At 41.5% G+C, this 24,186-nt stretch overlaps 1 protein-coding gene and 1 pseudogene across 1 annotated transcript in view; one reads left to right on the top strand and one right to left on the bottom strand.

Annotated features, from left to right (window-relative positions):
- Positions 1–24,186, bottom strand: part of LOC138590918 (protein NLRC3-like) — a 316,106-nt pseudogene that overhangs the window by 19,138 nt on the left and 272,782 nt on the right.
- The window catches only part of LOC138590760 (NACHT, LRR and PYD domains-containing protein 12-like), a 117,461-nt gene continuing 107,143 nt past the window's right edge, over positions 13,869–24,186 (top strand). The window contains exons 1-5 of the mRNA XM_069661118.1: positions 13,869–13,999; positions 14,197–14,316; positions 16,099–16,322; positions 17,416–17,421; positions 20,336–22,136. Coding sequence (XP_069517219.1) covers positions 13,869–13,999; positions 14,197–14,316; positions 16,099–16,322; positions 17,416–17,421; positions 20,336–22,136 — 2,282 coding nt within the window. The remainder of the gene's footprint in view (positions 14,000–14,196; positions 14,317–16,098; positions 16,323–17,415; positions 17,422–20,335; positions 22,137–24,186) is intronic.

Below are 24,186 nucleotides of genomic sequence, written 5' to 3' on the forward strand. Positions count from 1 at the left end.
TTCATGGCAAGAATAAAAATAAAAGTTGGTTTACGTTTTGACTCAAACAATAAGAGAAGAATCAGATCCGGATTCAAGAAGAACAAGAACCAACAAAGAGAACCCAAACTGATCAAACTGTATGTGGAGCTTTAAATAGTATTAAGGGAAGTGATGACATCATGTTCTCAGTACCAAAAATACTCTGTTAAGGTTAAGCACCTGCCTTCTCGTTGTGACTTTATTAAAGTACAAAAGACTTGAATTTCAAAGTAAAAGTACTCACAGGGCAGTGTTGTGTTCTTATGTTAGTGGATCATTATTGTTGATATATCATAATGTAGGAGTTACTTTATTGTTGTAGTTTGTCCAGGTAGAGTTCGGGTGGATTTTATCTGAACTAATGCATCATATGTTAACTGATCACATGTTTGTATTTAAAATGTTCATCTATGAAGTAACTTGAAAGTAGAGCTTTGAAATAAACGTAGAGGAGTCAAAAATACAACACTTCCTGCTGAATTTATTGGGCACAAGCACCAAGTAGATGTTCTCAGGTAAAGTTCAAGTCCCTCAAAATCTCCAAACAGCTCCTTAAGGGGAGACAAGAGGAGAAAAGTGGATGTGAAGAGGTTAATAAAACGTCAAAGCTTCCTGATATTTCTGTTGATGTTTCTGAGTTGTGTCCGTGTCACAGGTTTGATCCCAGTTTGTCTCCCTGTGTGTCTGTCTGAGTGCAGAGAAGACAAAAACACACTGATGTTTATGTCTGGGCTCGTTGTTGGTGCAGCGGCGCCACCTGCTGTCCACACCAGCAAACCTCCAGCTGAAGTCAGACGAGCTCTCTGTCTGTTCTTAAATCACACATCCTTCATGCTCTCTGCGGTGTGTGGGATGTTTCTGTGTTTTGTGTCACATATCTTGTGTTGTTCTGTGTGTGACGCACCCAGAGAAGTGATTTGTGAGCCTCAAGGACAAAATTCTATACGGAGAAAACACAAAACATTTCTTTATTATTTACTCAGGTTTTGCTTTCAGTTTCATCTTTTTCCTTTTGAGCGGCTGCAGGATTTTATTTTATACTTTGTAATCCCTCTCAACTACATTTATAAAAAAGGTTTTCTTACTGCAGATCAAGTTTCAGACACTAAATATATCATGAGTTTAAACAATACATTTATAGCTTTCAGTCTGATATTATGAATGATGACAAAATAACTTTGACAGGGGTCGTTACTTTAACTGCAAATACGTCGTACATTTAACCAAGAAACAAAGTAAATGCAGGGCTTTTATTAGAAGTTAGATATTTGTACGTTGTGGAATTGCTACCTTTGCTAACTGCTCGGGACGAGTTACTATGTTCCAGCCCCCCTGCTCGGCCATCTCTCCACATGCTGAGGTCGAAGCAGTCAAGGCCCAAAGCAACACAAGGTTAAAGTTCAGGCTTTTTGCCTAAAATAAAAAAGGGTTTGATCAAAGCAAATAACTAAATCAGGTACATTAAAGGAGATATAGGGCCCTTTAAAAGAGGTCAACACAACTCGACTAAAAACGTGTCTGTATCCAGCCTGGACGGTGAGTGTCGGAGAGGGAGTCAGAGCAGGAGTCGGAGCGTGGGAATGAAAATGAAGACACTTCAGGATATATATGTGGCGAGGGTGGTGGGAACAGTCAGTGAGAATTAGAAAGGTGGACAACGCCACCTGGGGACTTGCACCCCAGGAAGGACCAAAACTTTAACTACTATTCTTTTACATTAATAAAGCACACAGATTCGTAACTCAGGAGGCAGAGACGTGTTTTCAAAAGAAATCAAATATTTGATTGAATTCATCAAAGATAAAAACACTAAATAAGATGGGACTGGAGCTGTGGGGAAGGAAACAGATGGCTGGACAAGTTCAAAGCTAAACCAAACTAATGAGAATTAAAATGATTCTTTATTATAACAGAATCTAAAAAGGACGATTACAAAAGTTAAAATATAGAGTGACCTTAAAATAGTGAAGCTGCCAGCCCAAAATTAAACTAAACAAAACTGAGCTGAGGCCACGAGTGGAGAGGCAGACTACACTGGAGAGCGCAGGGGTGCTACCACTGACTCACCTCATGTGAAACTCAGCAAACCTCGCAGTAACGATGGTGCAGTCTGTTGGTGTCCCAGTGCTCTTAACTGGCATGCAATAGGTGCAGGGACCTCACCATGGGTGCCTCGTCTCCCAACAAAGTGACTCTCAGCTCCTGTAAGAAAAAGAACTAATACAAAAAGAATTAACAACCAAACAGAAGAAACACAACAAACCCAGTTGGTTAAAAGGCAAAGTAACTCAAATAAACCGACTGATGAAGAAAATGTTTGACACTATTCCTCAAAGAAATCAACAAGACAGTATGAACAAACAGTTACTCAAACCAAACTAATAAACTAAGGCAAAAAGAGCAAAACAACAAATCTAACCACGTATCATAAGCCGGCAAAAACCAAGAATGAAAAAGGGGCAAAGCAATGAGTATAAAAGGGCAAAAACAGCAGCAGTATTATGGTAGAGCAGCCGAGAATGAAACACTAAACATGAACCAGGCTCGTACTGCTGCCATTTAAATACATGCTGAGCCACCCTACTCACCACCATGAGGCTTCACGAGGGATTATTCAGCAAGGGCAGGGAACCACGGGCCAGAGCACGCTAAGTCACACTGTAAAGCTAAAACAAAAACATCTCATTAAAAACCTGTTTAAAAAGAAACTACAACTCAAATGGGATTGTGACATACCTGCTGCAACAGCAACAACACAACAGCTCGCCAGACAGGAGCAAGAGCGACTTCACAAGGCCCGCAGTACCTTATATTATCTGATTAGTGTGTCGGTGGAGGAGGAGTCAGGTAAGGGGCTGCGTTCAAAGCTGCCCTGAACATGAAACAATGTTCTTACCGCATGTAAATAAAAAAGAAAAGGAAAAAGGACAGTATTTCAAGTGATGGCAGCCAAACGATGAGGAAGGATGATGTGTATGTGGTTGGAACGATCGCTGTAACCCAAACAAACAGGATTTTCAAGGATCTACATGTGGTAGGAAAGTTTGTTGGAGAAAAAGTCAGATCTGTTAGGATAACGAGAAGTGGGATGGTTATCATTGAATGTATGTCGAAGCAGCAGAGAGATAAAGCTCTGAAAACACAAACATGTGAGGACGACAGCAGTGTCACCTGCTTCCCACATGGAGCAGAGGTCAGGAAGAAGGGGGTGCTAAGTGGCGTGCCTCTGTCTGTTGAGGTGGACTCTGCTTTGGATCTTCCAGGAGTGTGTGAAGCAAGACGAATGACAAGATCTGGAGAAGGAGAGACGGAGGACACTACATCAGTGTGTTTGTCTTTAGAAGGAGAATTGCCTGAGAGACTGTATCTTGATTACGTGTGCTACAGAGTGAGGCCGTATGAGAAAGCTCCTCTCAGGTGCTCCTGCTGTCAGGAGGACGGACATGTTGCTGCTGTGTGTAGAGGAATCAGAAGATGTGGGGAAAACAACTGTTATGACAGTAACTGTAAAGTAGAGAAAGATCAGGCAACGTGCCTTCACTGCAAGGGAAATCACTTCACAGGGTGTACACAGTGTCCAAAAAGACTGAAGGAGGAGAGAGTGAATAGGATCAGAGCTGAGAGGGGACTGTCACACGCTGAAGCTGTGAGAAGGATGGAGAGAACTGATGAAGTGATGGCTGTGCAAAAGGAAGAGGAGACAGTTGAGTCTGGGTTATAGAATGGGATATGTCATGAAAGGGGATCACGTTGGGTGGACAATGTCCATATTTTACAGTGTAAAACTGAAACAATCCAGTAGGTGGTGGTGATGTAATGATTATGGATTGTGGAGAAGAAGAAAGCAGGAAGGAGACACAGCAGCAGGTAACTCAAAGGAAAAGAGAAAATAATTCATAGAATCTAATTAAAGCAATGACAAAGCAATGTACATTTTTGTGTACTATCACACGTGCTGTTCAAAATCTCAGAGCTGAACTTCCTCGAGGCAGGATGGGTGGAGTAACTCACATGCTGTGTTCCAAATGCAGTACTATACTAGCAGTACGTCCTGATTTGGCCAACATGTAGTATGCACTATGCAAACAAAAGCAAAATGTGCAGTATGCCAAAAACACCCGGATGTCGTACTGAATCGGAGAAAATCTCTAGTATGCATCGGACCAGTCTACCTCTTCTTCTTCTTCTTCTTCTCTCTGAGATTATGGCGGATTGCAACCAACGTTAAAAGGTGCATACCGCCACCTACTATACCGGAGTGTGTAACATCATGGGCTGATACTGTACCTCAGGTTAAGTAACATAATAAATCAATTAATTAATTAAAAAATGATATAAAATAAATAATAGGAATAATATTCTTATATCCTACGATACAGTCCTGTTTCTCTCAGAAACATAATGAGTGCTTTGCCACGTTTACATTTTCACCCATCTCTAAAATCCCTTCCAAATTCCATCCCCGTCCTAACCTACCGATCTTGACATGCAATATGTTTCTCTCTGCATTATATTTCCGACACTTCATAAAGACATGTCCAACATTCTCAGGAACATCACATGCATCACACTTATCTGAACCACACTTTGCCATTAAATAAAGAGTTGATTTCAATCCAGTACGTCCAAATCTTAACCTTGCCACTGCCACTTCCTCTTTTCTGCACTTCCCTTTATATGACTTAACCTTTATTGATTTTTGTATATTATAATAGTGCCTCCCTTTGACATCCATGTCCCACTTCTTCTGCCACGAGTCCCTCACTGCCGTTCTTATTAGTGATTTGGCTTCCCCTTTTCCAAAAGGAACTTTCAATATTTTATCTTCATCTCATTTCAATGCTCTCTTTGCAATCTTATCTGCTCTTTGGTTACCCTCCACCCCAGCATGAGCAGGAACCCAGCAACACTGTACATTAGTTCCAATCCTTTGCAGTCTCAGCATTATTGTACATATTTCCATCAATAAATCATCTCTTATTGTTTCTTTAGAATTCAGGCTGCTGAGTGCTGCAGTAGAATCTGAACAGACGACGATTCTCTCTGGCCTTACCTCTTCTACCCATTGTAATCCTAAAATTATAGCAACTATTTCTGCTGTATACACAGACAAGCAATCATTCATTCTTTTACATCGAACTATATCAAATTCTGGTATAAACACTCCTGATCCTACAAGTCCACTTCCTGGATCTTTAGATCCATCAGTAAATATTTGCATAAAGTTATAATATTTACTTTGAATATACTTTTGAACAATGTGTCCAACGTTAACCATATTTCTTTCACTCCACACCTTCTTCTGCTCTACAACTTTCATGTCCACGTTTGGCACTGGAAATATCCATGGAGGAACATTACCCCACAGTGTACTTGGTCCATACTCTAGTCTATTTAAACCAGATTCTTCTGCCGTTTTATTGATCTTCCAACCAAATCCTTGACCTTTGTGTGGTTGTGAATATTCCCAACAATTACACAGCACCTTTGTTGTAGGTTGTTCCTCTCCAGCTCCCTTTAACTTAACCCAATATGCCAGCGACAACTTTGTGTGTCTGAGATATAATGGTAGTTCATCAGTTTCCACCAGCACTGCATTTGTAGGAGTTGATCTGATTGCACCAATACTCATTGTAAGAGCTCTAAACTGTATTTTGTCTAATTTTTCCAATATACTCTTGGCTGCTGCTCCATACACCACACATCCATAATCAATACAACATCGCATTAATGCCTGATATATATCCAGTAGTGACTGTCTGTCTGCTCCCCATTCATGACCACAAACTGATCTCATGAGACTCAGTACTTTTTTACATTTTGTTTCAACCTGCTTCACGTGATTCCTCCAGACACATTTCTCATCAAAGCACAAACCTAAATATTTGAACTCTTTTACTCTTTCCATATTTTGTCCATATAACTTAAGTTGTATCTGCTCTACACTTTTTTCCTTTTAGTAAAGAGCATGTAACATGACTTTTCAACTGACATCTTGAGTCCCCAGTCATAAGAGCATTTTTCAACCTTCATTATCGCCCTCTGAATGCTAGTGGTTACATGTTTAATGTTTTCCCCCCCTCTTCCATATAGCCCCATCATCTGCAGAAAGCGATGACCCAATATCTCCATCAACATTCATCATCAATGTTAAACAAAATATGGCTAATAGCACTACCTTGTGGTATTCCTTTACCAAGATCATAATCATCTGAAACAGCATCTCCAACTTTAACATGGAATGTCCAGTTAGACAAGAAATCGAACACCCAGTTGTATAGCCTACCGCCACCACCCATCTTACTCATTTTAATCAGTAGCCCTTCTCTCCACATGGAATCATAAGCTTTCTCATATCAAAATATACTTTAGCCATAACCTCTTTCACACTAATGGCTCTTTCTGCCTCATTACTAACCTTCACTAAAGCATCTAGTGTAGACCTGCCTCTTCGGACACCACTTTGATATGCACATAATAATCCTCTTTGTTCTAACCAGTATGATAGTCTATGAACTATGACCTTTTCCAACCATTCACTTAAATGAGATGTAAGTGCTATAGGCCTGTCATTTCCTGCATTAGCTGGGTCTTTGCCAGGCTCACTAAAGGGTAGTATCAAAGCACTTTTCCAGCAGCCAGGCATTACACCTTCTCTCCATATCTTATTAAATAGGTTTAATATAATTTCCATGACTTCATCTGGTCATTGTCTAAACATAGCACAGCACAGTTGATCTTGTCCTGGAGCTGTATATCCACTTCCCTCTAAGGCCCTTTTCAACTCAAACAAAGTAAAGTCTAAAGTCTAATGCCGACCCCTCACTGTGCTTCTTCTTTGTTACATCAGCATTGGCTCTTAAAATGTCAGCTTTTTGTCACTGATGTGTTTCATCTAGGTGATTGCCACTGTGAACACTTGCAAACTTCTTTCCCAATAGATCCGCTTTTTCCTTATTTGTAACTGCCATATTGTCTCCATCTATCAATGCTGGGATTTTAACAGATTTCCTTTTCCCACTCGTCTTATTAATCAGAGCCCAAATGTCACCCGACTCTATTTCCTTGCCAATAGAGGAGCAGAACTGCCTCCATGAATTCTTCTTAGATGACTTAATTATTCTCCGTGCCACAGCTCTCTTCCTTTGATAGTCTATCAAAGCATCTTGACTCAAATGCTTTCTCAAGGCTTTGAATGCACCATTTCTTTCTTTAATAGCATGTTTGCATTCATCATTCCACCATGGAACCAATTTTTGAATATCCCCAGTCAGCTTTAGAAAAACACCATCGTTGTATTACATTACCTTCCTGTATGACACGTTTTGGACTACTTGGACCCAAAGTTGCGGACACAGACACAGTAGCAGGTTAAGGAACAGTCTTTTAATTTATGAGAGGCAAAAATATACAAAAATATCACCGAGCACAAAGTAGCAAACAAAAACTCCAGGTGGTGTGGCAGGAGACGTGCTGACCAGGAAATGCAGGAGCATGCAGCAACACAAAAACACTCTTCAGCGGCAGTGAGGCACACACTAGGAAAAACACGAGAGAAAAGATATTAGAAAAACACTTACAAAAAACCACACTGGAGAAAACTCACGTATGCGAAACAACACTAGAAGCAAGAGCTCTACGGAACAGGACGGAAATATCTGGCAAGGAAGTGGAGTGAGGACCAAGCTTTTATAGAGGAGTTGACTGCTGGTGGATGAGAACCAGGTGTGTGCTCAGCTGCAGCTCAGGACACAGAAAGTAGGTCAGCCACGCCCCCTGCCACACCACTGCAAACTGAGGGAAAGGGAAATAAAGCAGAACAAACCAAAACACAAAAAACACCAAAATAAAAGTGACAAAAACTACAACCATGACACTGTACATACATATCAAAATTCACAGAGCATATTATAGGAAAGTGATCGCTCCCTATATTATTGTCATTCTTTATATGCACCTCTCTAGCTTGTCTTTGAACAGGGCATCCTCCAAAAGCAGCACTATGTTCACCAACATCTGATTTTTACATCTTGTCCACATTTTCCAGAGTCATGTTCTCCTCCACATCTTAGCTTTCCTTTACATTGGCCTGCTGTATGTCCCATTCTTTGACACATTTATGTTCATTAATTGTACATAGAAATCATCCATCCATCCATCCATCCATCCAATCATCTGTACCGCCATCCACTCAGCCTGTACTCATTAAATGGTTCAATGGCTCTTGGATCCCTGTGTTTTAATGTGCACACCAGATACAAGTTCCATGATGCAGCTTTTATTACAGACAAACTTACTTACACTCGCTGAGTTTAGTGATCGTCTTTTTCAAGTGCGTTTAAACTCATTCTAAACCGAACACACAAACGGTCTGATGTCATTTTAAGAGACTGTGAATGAAAATAAGTGAACATGTGACAATGATGTTTGTGTGTAAGCATGAACCCTTTTACTGTGTGGCTGTGACTCCACACAGTGATGCATGTGTCTATGTCCTCTTAGTGCATGTGTGACTTTCAGGACTAATAACTAACAGAGGATTCATACAGTGTCTTTTTCTTCTTCTTCTTTTTGTCTTTAAGATATTTACACTCTGCATGCTTCTATATAACTGTAGCTCCCAGCCGAATTAAGCAAGCCTGGACTGATGGTCTAATGCTGTTTATTTGCGACAATCTTCTTAACAACATACATGGACCAACGTAAGAGCTAAAACAGAAATTAAACAAGCAGAAAGGAAGACAATACATTACTGCTAGCACCAGGAAGATATCATTTTAAACTCAAATTTACCAATTACAAATGAAATAGTTACCTTGTTGCCCTCTCGACTGGTGCTAAACTGCTTTCTTTCTCTCCCCGTTCGTCCTTAATACTGTTTCATTTATCTTTACACTTTCATCAGTTTGTCTTACTTGTGTATCACTTTATCTCTCCCGTTTTCTCCTTGTCTCCTTGTCTATGTTCACTGCTGCACCGCTTCACTTCACTTCCGGTATAACAGGAAATATATCAAAATAAAACCATGAATTACATATTATGAATTAAACACATACTGCACTGTGTATTGAGGTCCTTTACACTCATGATATATTTAGTGTCTGAAACTTGATCTGCAGTAAGAAAACCTTTTTTATAAATGTAGTTGAGAGGAATTACAAAGTATAAAATAAAATCCTGCAGCCGCTCAAAAGGAAAAAGACGAAACTGAAAGCAAAACCTGAGTAAATAATGAAGAAATGTTTTGTGTTTTCTCCGTATAGAATTTTGTCCTTGAGGCTCACAAATCACTTCTCTGGGTGCGTCACACACAGAACAACACAAGATATGTGACACAGAACACAGAAACATCCCACACACAGCAGAGAGCATGAAGGATGTGTGATTTAAGAACAGACAGAGAGCTCGTCTGACTTCAGCTGGAGGTTTGCTGGTGTGGACAGCAGGTGGCGCCGCTGCACCAACAACGAGCCCAGACATAAACATCAGTGTGTTTTTGTCTTCTCTGCACTCAGACAGACACACAGGGAGACAAACTGGGATCAAACCTGTGACACGGACACAACTCAGAAACATCAACATAAATATCAGGAAGCTTTGACGTTTTATTAACCTCTTCACATCCACTTTTCTCCTCTTGTCTCCCCTTAAGGAGCTGTTTGGAGATTTTGAGGGACTTGAACTTTACCTGAGAACATCTACTTGGTGCTTGTGCCCAATAAATTCAGCAGGAAGTGTTGTATTTTTGACTCCTCTACGTTTATTTCAAAGCTCTACTTTCAAGTTACTTCATAGATGAACATTTTAAATACAAACATGTGATCAGTTAACATATGATGCATTAGTTCAGATAAAATCCACCCGAACTCTACCTGGACAAACTACAACAATAAAGTAACTCCTACATTATGATATATCAACAATAATGATCCACTAACATAAGAACACAACACTGCCCTGTGAGTACTTTTACTTTGAAATTCAAGTCTTTTGTACTTTAATAAAGTCACAATGAGAAGGCAGGTGCTTAACCTTAACAGAGTATTTTTGGTACTGAGAACATGATGTCATCACTTCCTTTGATACTATTTAAAGCTCCACATACAGTTTGATCAGTTTGGGTTCTCTTTGTTGGTTCTTGTTCTTCTTCAATCCGGATCTGATTCTTCTCTTATTGTTTGAGTCAAAACGTAAACCAACTTTTATTTTTATTCTTGACATGAACATCAAAATAAATCTGAATTGTCCTCTCTGTATTTATTAACTTCTTAGATTAATGATAGAAGTATCTGCCACCACAAACAGATCAGTGTTAGTTCTAGGATCAGCTCTGAAATCCTCTCTGGGTTTCTCTACACGTGAACACGTTCTTGTCGTCTTTTGTCTGTAATCTGAGATCAACCAGAATCTATCACTGTCACTGAAATCTCAACACCTGGTCGTCTCTTTTAGAATGAGGACTTTGGTTAGCGTGTCAGCTTTGTGATGAACAACTCCATTTCCCATGTGTCCTTAAACATATCTCCTTGCTAGCGCTCATGTGACATGTAGTTTAACTTTCCTTCACTTTAGTTCTGAGCAAATGAGCAGAGTGTGTGTGATGAGTGTTGGTACAGCATGGTAACAGGGCTGCAGCATTACACACACAGACACACATCAAACAAACTTGTCACACATTAAATACTAATTCACAGCATTTCAAACTGTCATCTCTGAAAAAGCCAGCAAGTCTTGTTCACAGGAGTTCTTGCAGACCTTTCAGAGCAACACTCACTGCTGCTCCGAAAGGTCTGCAAGAACTCCTGTGAACATGTGGATTCAAAAATATTGCCTCTGTTGCAGAATAAAGGTGATTTTAAGTAGTTCCTCAAGTTAAACAACCCATTTTGTATGCCTCTATTGAAGGAGAGAGGACAGTGGATAGTGTCAGAAACAGGGGAAGAGAGAGTGGGGATGACACGCGGCAAAGGGCCGAGGGTGGGAGTCGAACCCGGGCCCGTGCATCGAGGACTGTAGCCTCACTGTCATTCAAACCGGTTTTGTAGGTGTGTTCATGAAACATCATCGACTCACCATATTTCCTGTAAATGGGGAGGGGAGGAGCAACCTGACCAGGTGATCCAGGTTCATTAGAGCAGGGAGGGAACATGAAAGTGTCACTTCAGACTCCATTTTGACTCGACGGAGCAGAAGGAGACAAAACTGAAGGCTGAGGCAGGGTGAGTGTTAATAAACATTTGTATCATTTACCTGGTAAAGTCTCTGAGTCACTTTTCCACCTGTGGACTGTAGAGGAAAGAGAACTTAAAGTAAACTCGAGAGTTTGTTTCATCTGTCAGGGTTTTTCCTGGCACAGAATGGGCAGCATATTCGATCCGCGTACAATAAAGGCAATACGTCTCTTACCTTCATTTACAGAAATCTATGCATTTCCTGTTATCTCTGATCATTTGGTAAAATGTCTGTCATGCTTCAGTAAATTTACAAGAGTAAATTAAAACCCAATTTACAAAACTGGTTTAGAAAAATTAATTACATCGAACATTTTAAGAGGACGATTGAAGTGAGTTAAAGGGAGAGGGGCGTGGCGTTTGGAGAAGGCAGGGGAGGAAAAGTACATCAACTCAAGGACTACACTTTACATTTGATGCAACTTCCTACTTCTACTCAGCAACACTTCAGAGGGAAATATATACTTTTTACTACATTGATAAAATAAGTCACTAAACTTTACAAATTAAGATTTTTAGACATAAAATGTAAAAGTGAAGCTGAAACAATTAGTCAATTGATCGACAGAAAATGTATTGGCAACTATATTGATAATACACTTTCAGATAGACGTCATGTTGTCGTCACTGATGTTTTCATGCAGCGGCGCTCTGAGTGGTGACCTGTTGTCAAGATATTATTGTCAAAGAACGAAGCTGTTAATCAAAAACAAACGCGGCGATGAAGCGCGCCTCCGCGCCCTGTTGCAGGTTTCCTGCCCGAGAAAAGCCTCACAGGTGATCTGACGGTCTTCGAAAAAGTTTCGCTAGTTTACAATATCCGGAGAATCAGGTCGGGACAATCCCGGAGTTGCCCTTTCACAATTAAAGCACACAACAGGAGATTGTCGTGTGTGGTGCGTTCTCGGCCTCTAGGAAATGCTCCGTTTGCTTTAGATGAGGGATTCAGGAGGCAGGGCATGATAAAAAAAACAGTCCGTAGCAGTTGTAACTCAGCGCATCAAACTTTCCATCAGAAATAAAACGAATTTTATTCTATGAGAAATCACAGGAAGTCCCCTCTCCCATTAGCGCCAGCTGAACGGCGGAGCGTTCAGCTTCAGTGAAAGCAATGCAGCGTCAGCCGCATGTGTAAAACAGCGACTGTGGATGTGAGGAGAGTTGACGGCTGGAAGTCAAAGACGTCTTATTTTAGTTCACGTTCTGCCTGTTCAACAGTTGTTTGATAAATTACAGAACACATTCAGAGATGATTTGATGTTTTGTTTTTGTTTCTTTCATTCTTAATTCTTATGATCTTTGTGATTTTCCTTTGGCGCTGGCTTAAACCTCTTTGGGGGTCGCCAAAAATTTCTCTCTGCTGGAAAACCCTGTCTGTGGACACAAAGGGCCCTATTTAGACGGCGGAAGGCGCACAGTATAAGTGATAAGTGATTTAGGGCGTGTCGGACGCAATCTGGACACAACCTGCATATTTATCTTATTTCTTTCCACTGTGTCCTTGAACACGCAGAAAAAAACACAGGTTACTGTACAATATATGTCGAAGCGCGGATTGATGTTAAAGCCATTGAAGCAATCCCACTGCCCAACAGAAACGGAAATGGGAATGCTGTGTGCATTTACGCACGAGGCACAGCATTAATTATTAAAATCTCCAGACGGACAGGATCTTATGTATATTAAAGTTCTGTGTGCTGACCATCAAAGAAAGGTCGGCTGTAAATGTTTATTTACTTATTGTTGCTGCTGGATCACATGGCTGTATTCTGTCCGTGCGTAATGGACACTCCGCGTAATGGGACTAACTGGACAGTATTTTAATATCTGTGGGCAAGATTTTCGGTGCCACAGGTAGTTATGCTTGAGGATTGTAATAAATTTACCTGCGTGTGTGTGAGTGTGTGTCTGTTTCTTGCGTGTATCAGAGTGAGCGTGCGTCAGAATGAGCTTTGAGTTTGAGTTTTTGGCCCGTGCGTGGCTGGAGCAGGAATCACCCTGAGGTTAAGCAGGTGTGTGTGGAGGCAGCGGTGGGCTTGTCCACGTCTTCCTGCTCTTCTGAGCGGATCGGTAACAAACCTAAAGCCTTTTCCTTGTGAGTAGAAGTGCTGCTTTACGTCCCTGTGTGAATGACAAGCAGACTCCTGTTGTGAACTCCATGTATGTCCATAATGCGCCCTCTAAATAGCCAGACTGCTTTCAACGTCCTCAAGATAGCAACGCGCCACCCGCTTGCCTGACCACACCTCATTTCAAAATTAACACGCGCATGTGCGCTAACGGTGGCGCAACATCACCTTCTATTTACACAACGTGGGCGCGAAAATTATGATGACTTTGCTGGGTGGAAGTTAGCAATGACACTTGCGCTGCACGCTTTCGCGCTTTGCGCCGGGTGGATGATAGGACCCAAAGTGTTGATTGACTGAATAAGTTACATTAAACCGTCAGTAACTCAAGAAAACAAGCAGAGATATAAAGAACACTGAGCAGGTGGAGCGCTGACTGGTTTTATTAAACTGTTTCATGTGTGTGTGTGTGTGTGTGTGTGTGTGTGTGTGTTACTTCCTGTTTTCTCGTTCTAGCGTGCGAACAGACGTGTGTTTTCTCAATAAGATGAGTGTTTGTGTGGAGGAAGAGGAGGACAGAGCAGAGTCTGGAGTTTCCAGCTGTCTGTCTCTGAAGAGTGACCGGTCCAATGATCTTCCTCCAGCCTTCAGTAATGAACCTGGACCCTCAGACACAAAGTAAGAGAACTGATACTAACTCAATGATATGATTCATTTCAGTTTCAAGATTTCCAAGTTTCCAAGACAAAGTTAAATATTTCACCTTGTTTTTGTTAAAAGATTATAAAAAAGGGTTTTTAAGAAAACCCTCTTTATTATAAACAGCAGGATTTATCAAGGACTCGTGATATAAATAAAAACATCTTGTGTTGCAGAGTTCAGCCTAACAGACAGAGAGCAGAGTCTGCAGTATCCAGCTGTCTGTCTCTGAAGAGTGACCGGTCCAAAGATCATCCTCTGTTGTTCAGTAATGAACCTGGACCCTCAGACACAAAGTAAGAGACTGTTGTTACTGTAAACTGACCTGACAGATGACGATGCATTGAGGATGAATACTAAATATTTTGCTAATAGATTTATATTCATGGTGCAGAGTTATTACTGCAGAAACTGTTTCAAACTAAGGTGGATATATTCTGAGTTTTATATCCACAAACTTCTGATGTTTTTTCTTCATGAAAACACTTGAAATCTCCATTTCACAATTTACACCTCCAGAAAATATAGGATTCATTACTGTTCAAAATCTGCTTCAAATGTTTCATTTATTTTTCATGTTTGTCTCTTTTCATATCAGCTGTTCTGATCTACCAGGTGCCATCTTGGTCATCTTGGCAGCACACTGACATCATTGTATTTGTGTTAGTACTGCATTAGTGATGGTTCTACATTGATACATTGGCTTGTAGAGTGCTGTTTGATAAAATGAGGGTATGAGAGAACCCTGTCAGGGACCACGTTGTGTTCACGTGCTGTTTGTGTCAAACTCCAGAGCTGCTTTTACTTTCCAGTCCGTCCCTGAACAGTCAAAGGCCCTTAACACACCTGGTATTATCACGTGTCCTGGGTGATCCAATCACAAGTAGTCAGCTTTAAGCACAGCTGTTCACACCTGGCATTAACAAGCCTCTCAAATGCGTTTTCAGAGACCGCTTGTGAACCGATCTCACTTTCCTGCTCTGTATGTAAATGAACACGGAGCCTCGTTCACCTTCATTAGACTTTAAAAAACAACACAAAAGCACAATGCAGACTCGCAGCAAAGAGAGGGGGAGAGCTGCTGGGCACGAGCACAGAGGGAGGGAGCGGGTGAGTACGTACTGAAGTGATGACGTGATATGAAACTTTGTTTGGTCATGAAGCTTGATGCTCCTCTACAGCTCTGTGTTATCAGGGAAATGATATATGAACTACACAGCATATGGACAGATGACAGCGTGTGGAGACGTAGTTTATACTTTATAGTCACTGTGCGCGGAAATACGGACAGATCGTGACGTTATTGAGCCAGGTACAGAGCATGAGTAACACACCCAGGTCCTCACTGCGCTGCATTAAACTCTGATAACTGCAAGTGGATCACTTGATTTTTAAACTGTGATAGATGATAGTGATACATAAAATGTGACCCAGGACACGTGTGTACACACTGCCAGACGTATGTGGATAAATGCGTCCCAGACAACCTCCGTATGTGGCCAGAGTGGTCGGAGTGCGTCTTCAATCCGTCCTGTCAGTGTTTACATTTGTACTTGAGGCTGTCCACTTGTGATCTGATCACGAAAACCACATGTTTATACCAGGTGTGTTAATGGCCAAAGTGACAGAAGACATAAAGAGACTGAAAACAAAGGCACCTGTCTGGACTTGAACCTGTGACACCTCTGTGACATGCTGTGTGTCTGAGCCTGCTGCTCTACCTCAGTTTAATTTAGGCCACTTCTGACCTCAGTTCAAACATCACTGACTCAAGCTGAGCCGCCCACAGTGACTGTAAAACAGTGAAGCACATAATCAGCTGTCTTTAATGGAAGGCTTTTACTGTGAAGCAGCTGCAGGAAGTGTTGAGTTTGTATTAATAACAAACTACAGGCAGATCACACAATGTTTAATAAGACTGTCTGATAGGAAAGCAGTTAATTAATGACAAACACTTTTACTGCTCTCTGTGAGCTATCACAGCTTCTAGACAGTGTCGATCACATGGTGATATTTTTCTACCAAATTCAACAAATCATTTTAGTCATGAAGAAATGTGTTCACAGAGAGAAGAAGAGGAGTCATGTTTCTGTGGAGGAGCAGCCGTCCTGCTGTGCTGTGTGTCAGGACGTCCTGAAGGATCCAGTCTCTACCAGCTGTGGACACTGGTTCTGCAGACAGTGCCTCATCTCATACTGGGACCAGTCTGGTTCATCAGGAGACTCCTCCTGTCCCCAGTGTGGAGAAAGATCCAGAACAACACCTGGACTGCAGACAGCCAGTGAGACCAGCACTTTACAAAGTAAGACCGTCCATCAGTCTGCTGATGTCATCGGGTCTGAAAACACGGCTTGTTGTTTTAATTTCATTCCAAATAAACCGTGAGATTTGCTTGTCCCATTCATTAAATTGACTGGTTTGCACTTTAAAGGGTAGTGACATAAAAAGGTACAGCAGTCTGGGTGACACAGACATTTTTATAATATCAATTCTTGCACTAAAGCTCAATAAAGAAGTTGACCAACTACATAGATCTCCTTAGATCTTTTTGTTCACAGTTTCATAGTTTTTCTTATATAAGTCCTCAGGATTATGTGTTAACCAAACTCCCAAATATTTAATTGCTTTCTGAGACCAATCAACAGGAAGTCTCTGTTTTAACTCGGGCGATGGATTACAATTAAATGTTAATATTTGTGTTTTTTGTATGTTTAGTTTAGAACCTGAATATGTGCCAAATGTGTCTAGGAGCTCTAAAAGGACCGGAAGGCAGGTCTCTGGGTTATTAATGAATAGCAACACGTCATCAGCATATAATGCTATTTTGTGTTCCTGTTTGCACGGCATAATTCCCTGTATATTGCTGTCTTCTCTTATTGCTTGTGCTAAAGGTTCTATATAAAGTGCAAAAAGCGTTGGTGACAGGGGGCGTCCTTGACGAGTTGCTTTCTCCAACTTCATGCGGTCAGTGAGACGACCATTTACCTTAATTCTTGCTGTAGGGGCTGTGTATAGTGTCTTAAAAATGTTAATTGATTTCTCTGAAAATGCAAACCGTTCCAAAACCGAGAACAGGTATTCCCAACTGACACAGTCAAAAGCTTTCTCAGCATCTAAGCTGACTGTCACTGCTTTTGTTCCTGTTTCTCTAATATTTAGTATTATATGGAGGGAGCGTCTGATATTATCTTGTGTTTGACGACCTCGTACAAACCCAGTTTGGTCAGTGTCAATTAATTCAGGATCAAAGGAATCTAGTCTCTTGGACATAATAGATGAAAAAAGTTTGTAATCCTGATTTAAAATTGAAATCGGTCTGTATGAGCTGCATAACAGTTTGTTCTTATTCTCTTTTGGTATAACGGAGATAACAGCTTCACTCCAGGAAGGTGGAGTTGACAGTTTTTCAATTGTCCAATTGAAGGAGTTTAAGAGAACTGGAGTCAATTCTTCTTTAAAGGCCTTATACCGTTCCGCTGGTAGACCATCACTTCCTGGTGTCTTATTTGATTTTAATCTACTCAGTGCAGTGTCTAATTCTTTCATTGTAGTCCGTGATGATAGGAACTCATTTTGATGTTCTCCAATTGAAGGGAGGTCTAGTGAGTTTAAGAATGTTTTTATATTTCCTTTACTTTCTAGTACTGGTTGTGAGTAAAGAGTCTTGTAATAAGTGTAAAATGCAGAATCAATTTCCTCTAAACCGCTACATAGCTGTCCTGTCCTGTCTGATATTTCATACACTGATTGTGATACCTGTTTTTTTCTTAATTTTCCTTGCTAATAATTTTGTAGCTTTGGGGCCGACTTCATAATATGATTGTTTTAGAAATGTATTATTTTTTCTCTTCATCTTCTTTATATATGTCTGAGATTTTATTTCTAGTTTCTTTGATGTTAGACATCAGTTGGGGATTCTGATTTGTGCTGTGTTGTTTTTCTAATTCCTTTAGATTATTTTCCAGCTGATGACGTTTATTTCCTTTTGCTTTTTTTAATGCTGTACTGAGGGAAATTAGTTTGCCTCTGATTACTGCCTTCAAGGTGTCCCATAATATATTTGGGTTCACTTCCCCATTGTCATTAAGCTCAGGAAAGGACTTGATGTCAGATTTTACTTCTTGTTAAACTGCTTTATTATTCAGCAAGCTTGTATTTAGTCTCCAAATTGTCTTTCTTGGTCTGCTATCTAAGTGTGAATTCAGAAAAATTGGTGAATGGTCTGAAATATCTCTGGTTCCTATTTCACAATTAAGGATCCTATGTCTATCATTTTGAAACCTAAAAAAAAAATCTATTCTGGAGTATTCCGAATGAGGGGCTGAATAAAAGGTATAATCTTTGTCAGATGGATGCAGCTCTCTCCAAACATCCAGTAGGTCGGTTTCATCCAGACCCTTTCTCAGTAGTTTAGTCTGTTTAGGTGAGACTCCTTTTTTATTAGTTGTTTCCCATTTACCATTTATTATTGTATTAAAGTCTCCTGCACAGATTAGTGTGCCCTTTGATTCGGAAGCAATAAGATTGAAAATCTTCTTCATAAATTTCTGATCGCTTTGCACCAAAATGTATCTGCCCTCACTGTCCCTGATCTCCCTAACCAAGTCAAAGTGTATAGAGTTATGTATTAATATAGCAACTCCTCTTTTATGACCCTTCTTAAATGTGCTATAAAATGTGTTCTGATATCCGAATTGTTTTAGTTTTTCAGTCTCGCTTTGAGATAGATGGGTTTCCTGTAGAAATATGATTTGGTTATTATCCTTTCTCATTTTTGTCATCACTCTGCTCCTCTTAACAGGATTATTTAAGCCATTCACGTTCCATGAAACTACTCTAAAACTGCTGTACCCCATTGAAAAGGATTAACTGTCTCAATGTACTGGCAATATAAACCTATGCAATGGAACAAATTACATGAACAAGAACATTTGAAAACAATGCAACATTGACTTCCAACTTCAGGGTTTTAAAGTGCCCTGTCTTCATAAACCTTTGTTTATGCTGGTGGAGAATTAGTCCTACCACAAGTAGGGGCTCCCTCCTTGCAAGGTGCAAAGTCTCTTCTTTCTTCTGAGCCCGTCTATCAGTCACTTCTCCTCCCGGTCAGTTATATATATAATTATTTACTCCGGGGTCTATACTTACAATGCAGTAAGGACAGAAATAGAGTGTAGATAGAAATAAAAGTTGTGTATAATATATACCTTTACCTTGTGATCATCATTCATAATGTTCATACTTGTTGTCTCTGGAAATCCTGGAGTCTCTCTCGGACCCGTCCGGTGTGATCGCCATCCATTTTGCTCCAGTGGGGTCCTTGTACGAGCCTCCATTCCCAGTCCACGTCAGTTGTTTTCGGCAGGTCCACGGTGTAGCCTCTTTGCCTCATGTCCTGGGCTGCTTCTGTTGCACAGTTGTAGAGGCGAGCTTCGTTTTCCCAGAGAATCCTCATCTTAGCGGGGTATGGGGTCTGGAAAGGTATTTGTTTCTCCTTCAGGATTTTCGTAATGTCTTTGTACTCCTTGAGTTTGTTATTCACCTCAGTAGGCAAATCGTGTGCAAATGTCACCGCCCTACCTCCGCAGGTGATTTTCTTGGTCCAGGCTGCTTTAAGCACTTTGATGTCATATCTCTGGATATCAACCCGTATGGATCTAGAGACAGTTTTCGTCTTGAGGTCTGGGTCCGATGGACCGGAGGGCTCGTTGAATAAGCAGATCGGTGTTCTTGTCGAGTGCAAGCTCCGTCTTTAGAAAGTTGTCAATAACAGTTAGCATCGAGCTTCCCTCTGTGCCTTCTTTAATGCCGTATATGCGTATGTTATTACGACGTGACCTCCCTTCTAGATCCGTAACTTTATCCTGGAGTAGTTTTTGTTGTTTGAGGGAGTAAAGCAAAGTGTCCCTAAGCTCAGTGTTAGCTGTTTCTGTTTCTTCTACACGTTGTTCTGCTTTTGAAGTCCATTAATTCCTGTTTGAGTTCCGTTTTCAGTTCCTGTATATTCCTGCCCAGGTTCTGAATGGCTTTAGCGGTGGTCAGTTCACCTCCGTTGCCGCTAGCCTCCATCCTCTCCACGCCGGGGTTGTTGCCGTTCGATATTTTCTGTCCTTTCTGTTCCTTGTGATTTTTAATGTCCAGTTTTCTTGCTTCTCACTCCACGCATTCTAGGTCATATCGAGTTGCTTTTTAGAAATAAAAGTTTTTTTGAATCAATGACCGTGAGAGCTATCAATTTATGTCGCCATCTTGCAGCGCTCACCAGATTGTCAAATGTTCTTGTTTCATCTCATTTTGTTCTCTGTTTTGTGAAAGGTGGTCAGCAGGAGGTTTTCGATCAACATAAGATCAGTCTGAGGAGGAGATGTGAACGTGTGACTGAAGGAACTGATGAACCAGGAAGTGGAACCCTCCTCAAAAGAATCTACACTGAGCTCTACATCACTGAGGGACACAGTGAAGAGGTTAACACCCAACATGAGGTTAGACAGCTTGAGACAGCTTCAAAGAGGAAGACCCTCCATGACACTCCAATCAAGTGCCACGAAATCTTTAAATCCTTACCTGACCAACAGAGAGACATCAGAGTGGTCCTGACGAACGGCGTCGCTGGTGTTGGAAAAACCTTCTCAGTGCAGAAGTTCACTCTGGACTGGGCAGAGGGCTCGGAAAACCAAGATGTCAGTCTGCTGATTCTGCTTTCCTTCAGGGAGCTGAACTTGATCAAAGACGAGCAGTACAGTCTTCTCAAGCTGCTCCATGTTTTCCATCCAGCATTACAGAAGGTCACAGCAGAGACGCTCGCTGTCTGTAAACTGTTGTTCATCTTTGACGGCCTGGATGAAAGCAGGCTTTCACTGGACTTCACCAACAATCAGGTTGTGTCTGACGTCTCACAGGAGTCATCAGTCAACGTCCTGTTGATGAATCTCATCGAGGGGAATCTGCTTCCCAAGGCTCTCGTCTGGATAACTTCCCGACCTGCAGCAGCCAATCAGATCCCTCCTACGTGTGTTGACAGGTTAACAGAAGTACGAGGCTTCACTGACTCCCAGAAGGAGGAGTACTTCAGGAGGAGATTCAGCGATGAAGAGCTGTCCAGCAGAATCATCTCACACATGAAGACATCCAGGAGCCTCCACATCATGTGTCTAATCCCAGTCTTCTGCTGGATCACTGCGACAGTTCTGGAGCACATGTTGACCACAGGCCAGAGAGGAGAGCTGCCCAAGACCCTGACTGACATGTACTCACACTTCCTGCTGGTTCAGACCAAGAGGAAGAAGCAGAAGTATGATGAGGGACATCAGGTGAGTCCTCAGGAGCTGATGGAGGCTGACAGGGAAGTTCTTCTGAAGCTGGGGAGGCTGGCGTTTGAACATCTGGAGACAGGAAACATCATGTTCTACCAAGAAGACCTGGAGCGCTGTGGTCTGGATGTCACAGAGGCCTCGGTGTACTCAGGAGTTTGTACTGAGATCTTTAAAAGAGAGTGTGTGATCTTCCAGAAAACAGTCTACTGCTTTGTTCATCTGAGCGTTCAAGAGTTTCTGGCTGCAGTCTACATGTTCCACTGTTACACAAACAGCAACACACAAGTACTGAAGGCTTTCCTAAAAGAGAACAAACACATCTATTATAGACAGTTCTCATCCCTGGATGACGTTCTGAGGCGCGCCATGACGAAATCCCTTCAAAGTAAGAGTGGTCACCTGGACCTGTTTGTTCGCTTCCTTCATGGCCTCTCTCTGAAGTCCAACCAGAGACTCTTAGGAGGCCTGCTGGGCCGGACAGGCAACAGTCCAGAAATCATCCAGAGAGTCATCAACAACCTGAAGAAGATGAACAGTGATAAAATCTCTCCTGACAGAAGCATCAACATCTTCCACTGTCTGACTGAGATGAACGACCACTCAGTACATCAGGAGATCCAAGAGTTCCTGAAGTCAGAGAACAGATCAGAGAAAGAACTCTCTGTGTTCCACTGCTCTGCTCTGGCCTACATGCTGCAGATGTCAGAGGAGGTTCTGGATGAGTTGGACCTGCAGAAGTACAACGCATCAGAGCAGGGAAGACAGAGACTGATTCCAGCTGTGAGGAACTGCAGAAAGGCTCAGTAAGTCCAGATGTGATTCACATTTTAAATCAGGGTTAATAAGTCGTTTAGTTCTTCAGATATCAACACTATAGAATTATCATACAGCCCAACCGATTTATCAGTCAGCGGATTTAATCGGCTGACGTTCGCATTTCGCAGATATATCGATATTGGCGTACAGGTTCTCCGATATGAATGACTTCAATTTTAACAGTGCTCTAGGAGAACGCCGTTTTACCTCCTGACAGGTAAAGGGCGCTTTAATAATTCTGACAGCATGAGATATAGAGTTTGGTCTTTGTGCTTGTCATTAAAATACAGCTGAAGTCAACAAATGTAAAAGCCTCATCACTTGAGGTTACAACTATAAACTAGGGATGCACGATATTATCGGCACGTTGTCGGTATCGGCAAACACGCCGATATCCGGCGTTATAATTAACCAATAAAATAATGGGCTGCCGCATACTTGATTAAATGCCCGACCTCGGCGCAATGTCCCCGGCGTGAAGAAGACATGTGCGGTACAGCGTGATGACGTCACGTGTGTCTACCTGCAGCATGAGAGAGTTTTTCAAAGTGTCCGAAATAGATAGAAAAACTGCTATTTGCAATGACTGCTCAGCTTCGGTGATGTGAGGAGGAGCCAAGGCAAAGTCGTTCAACACTACAAACTTGATTAACCATCTCAAGACCCGTCACCCCGACCGTTGTAACAAATGTGATAAGAGTATCACCATTATGTCAGGCCTGGGCTAGAATGAGGACTCAGATGCAGAGAGTAGACCTTCAAAGCACACTTTATTGGAATTCCTAACCTCTTTGACAGAGTGACAAATAAACTAAGTAATCTATCAGAGAAAAAATAACACAGGAAGAATATTTTCCAAACAAAAACCCACTCCGTGAAGGAGGGACAAAATCACAAAAAAAGTAAAGGAAAAGAACAAACAGAAAATCTCTCCGCGAGGAGGAAAACAAAAGACTATGAACAAAACTCAAAATCACTCCTGAAGGAGGAAAACCAATCTCCGTAAGAAAACGGACCAAAATAATACGCACTCCTCAAAATCGGAGGCTCTACAAAACACTATCAAACTTTAATAAGAACAAAAGATCGCGCCAAAGGAGGATAGCAAAATGGCTATAAAACAGAACTAAACTAGGCACTAAACTTTGAAATGTACAAACAAAAAATCACTCTCAAGGAGGCAAAGAAAACTGGCTTACGTGGCGTGAGAATAACACGGCTGAGACACGACATGGACTGTGGCAACTGGCTGTGGTGCACGACAAGAACGAGACACTTTGGCACAAGACAAAGGGAGACACAGACTATAAAACACATGAGGGTAATGGGGAACAGGTGGACACGATCAGGAATCAGGGGAGACAATCAGACCGGTGACACATGAGGAAGGGCAAGTGACCTGAAACGAGTGGAGAGTTAATTTTCAAAATAAAACAGGAAGTCACAAGACAAAAAAAACCCCAGAACGAGACAAACCTCACCGCGGTGCGACACATTATACTGTACGCTAATTCCAATACAGAAGAGAGTTGATGATGCAATTAGGTGTGTGGGAAAAAAATATCGGTATCGGTAATCGGCGAAATGAGTTCGGTATCGGCATATTGGATATCGGCAAAAAATCCAATATCGTGCATCCCTACTATAAACCAGCACAAAAGTGACAATTACTAACATATGCCATATGCAAAACATATGTTCTGAACTGACACATTACACTTGCAAAAATTATTTTTTGCGTTTTGGAACATAAATAGCAAACTTAACAACTTAAACTGCTCAGTCAGCACTAGGCGGCAGGCATGATGGGAAATGAGGACGTCCCTATCGCTGCCAGAGTGCGCGTCACAGCTGAGCAGAGCAGCACACACAGTGAAGGGAAGCATTAGGAAGCATTATCTTTCTCATACAGAACGAAACATTGTGAACAACAAACTCATGTTAAAATCACAGTAATCAGCCAAAGAAAACTTGCCTTCAGAGCGCCGCTGTTTCTACCCTCTGCGCATCTAAACTGCGCAGACGAGATCCCGTGTG

This window comes from Semicossyphus pulcher, unplaced genomic scaffold (genome assembly GCF_022749685.1).
Source record: "Semicossyphus pulcher isolate SPU_LCO1_2020_fin unplaced genomic scaffold, fSemPul1.0.p SCAF_14, whole genome shotgun sequence".
Taxonomy (NCBI): Eukaryota; Metazoa; Chordata; class Actinopteri; order Labriformes; family Labridae; genus Semicossyphus; species Semicossyphus pulcher.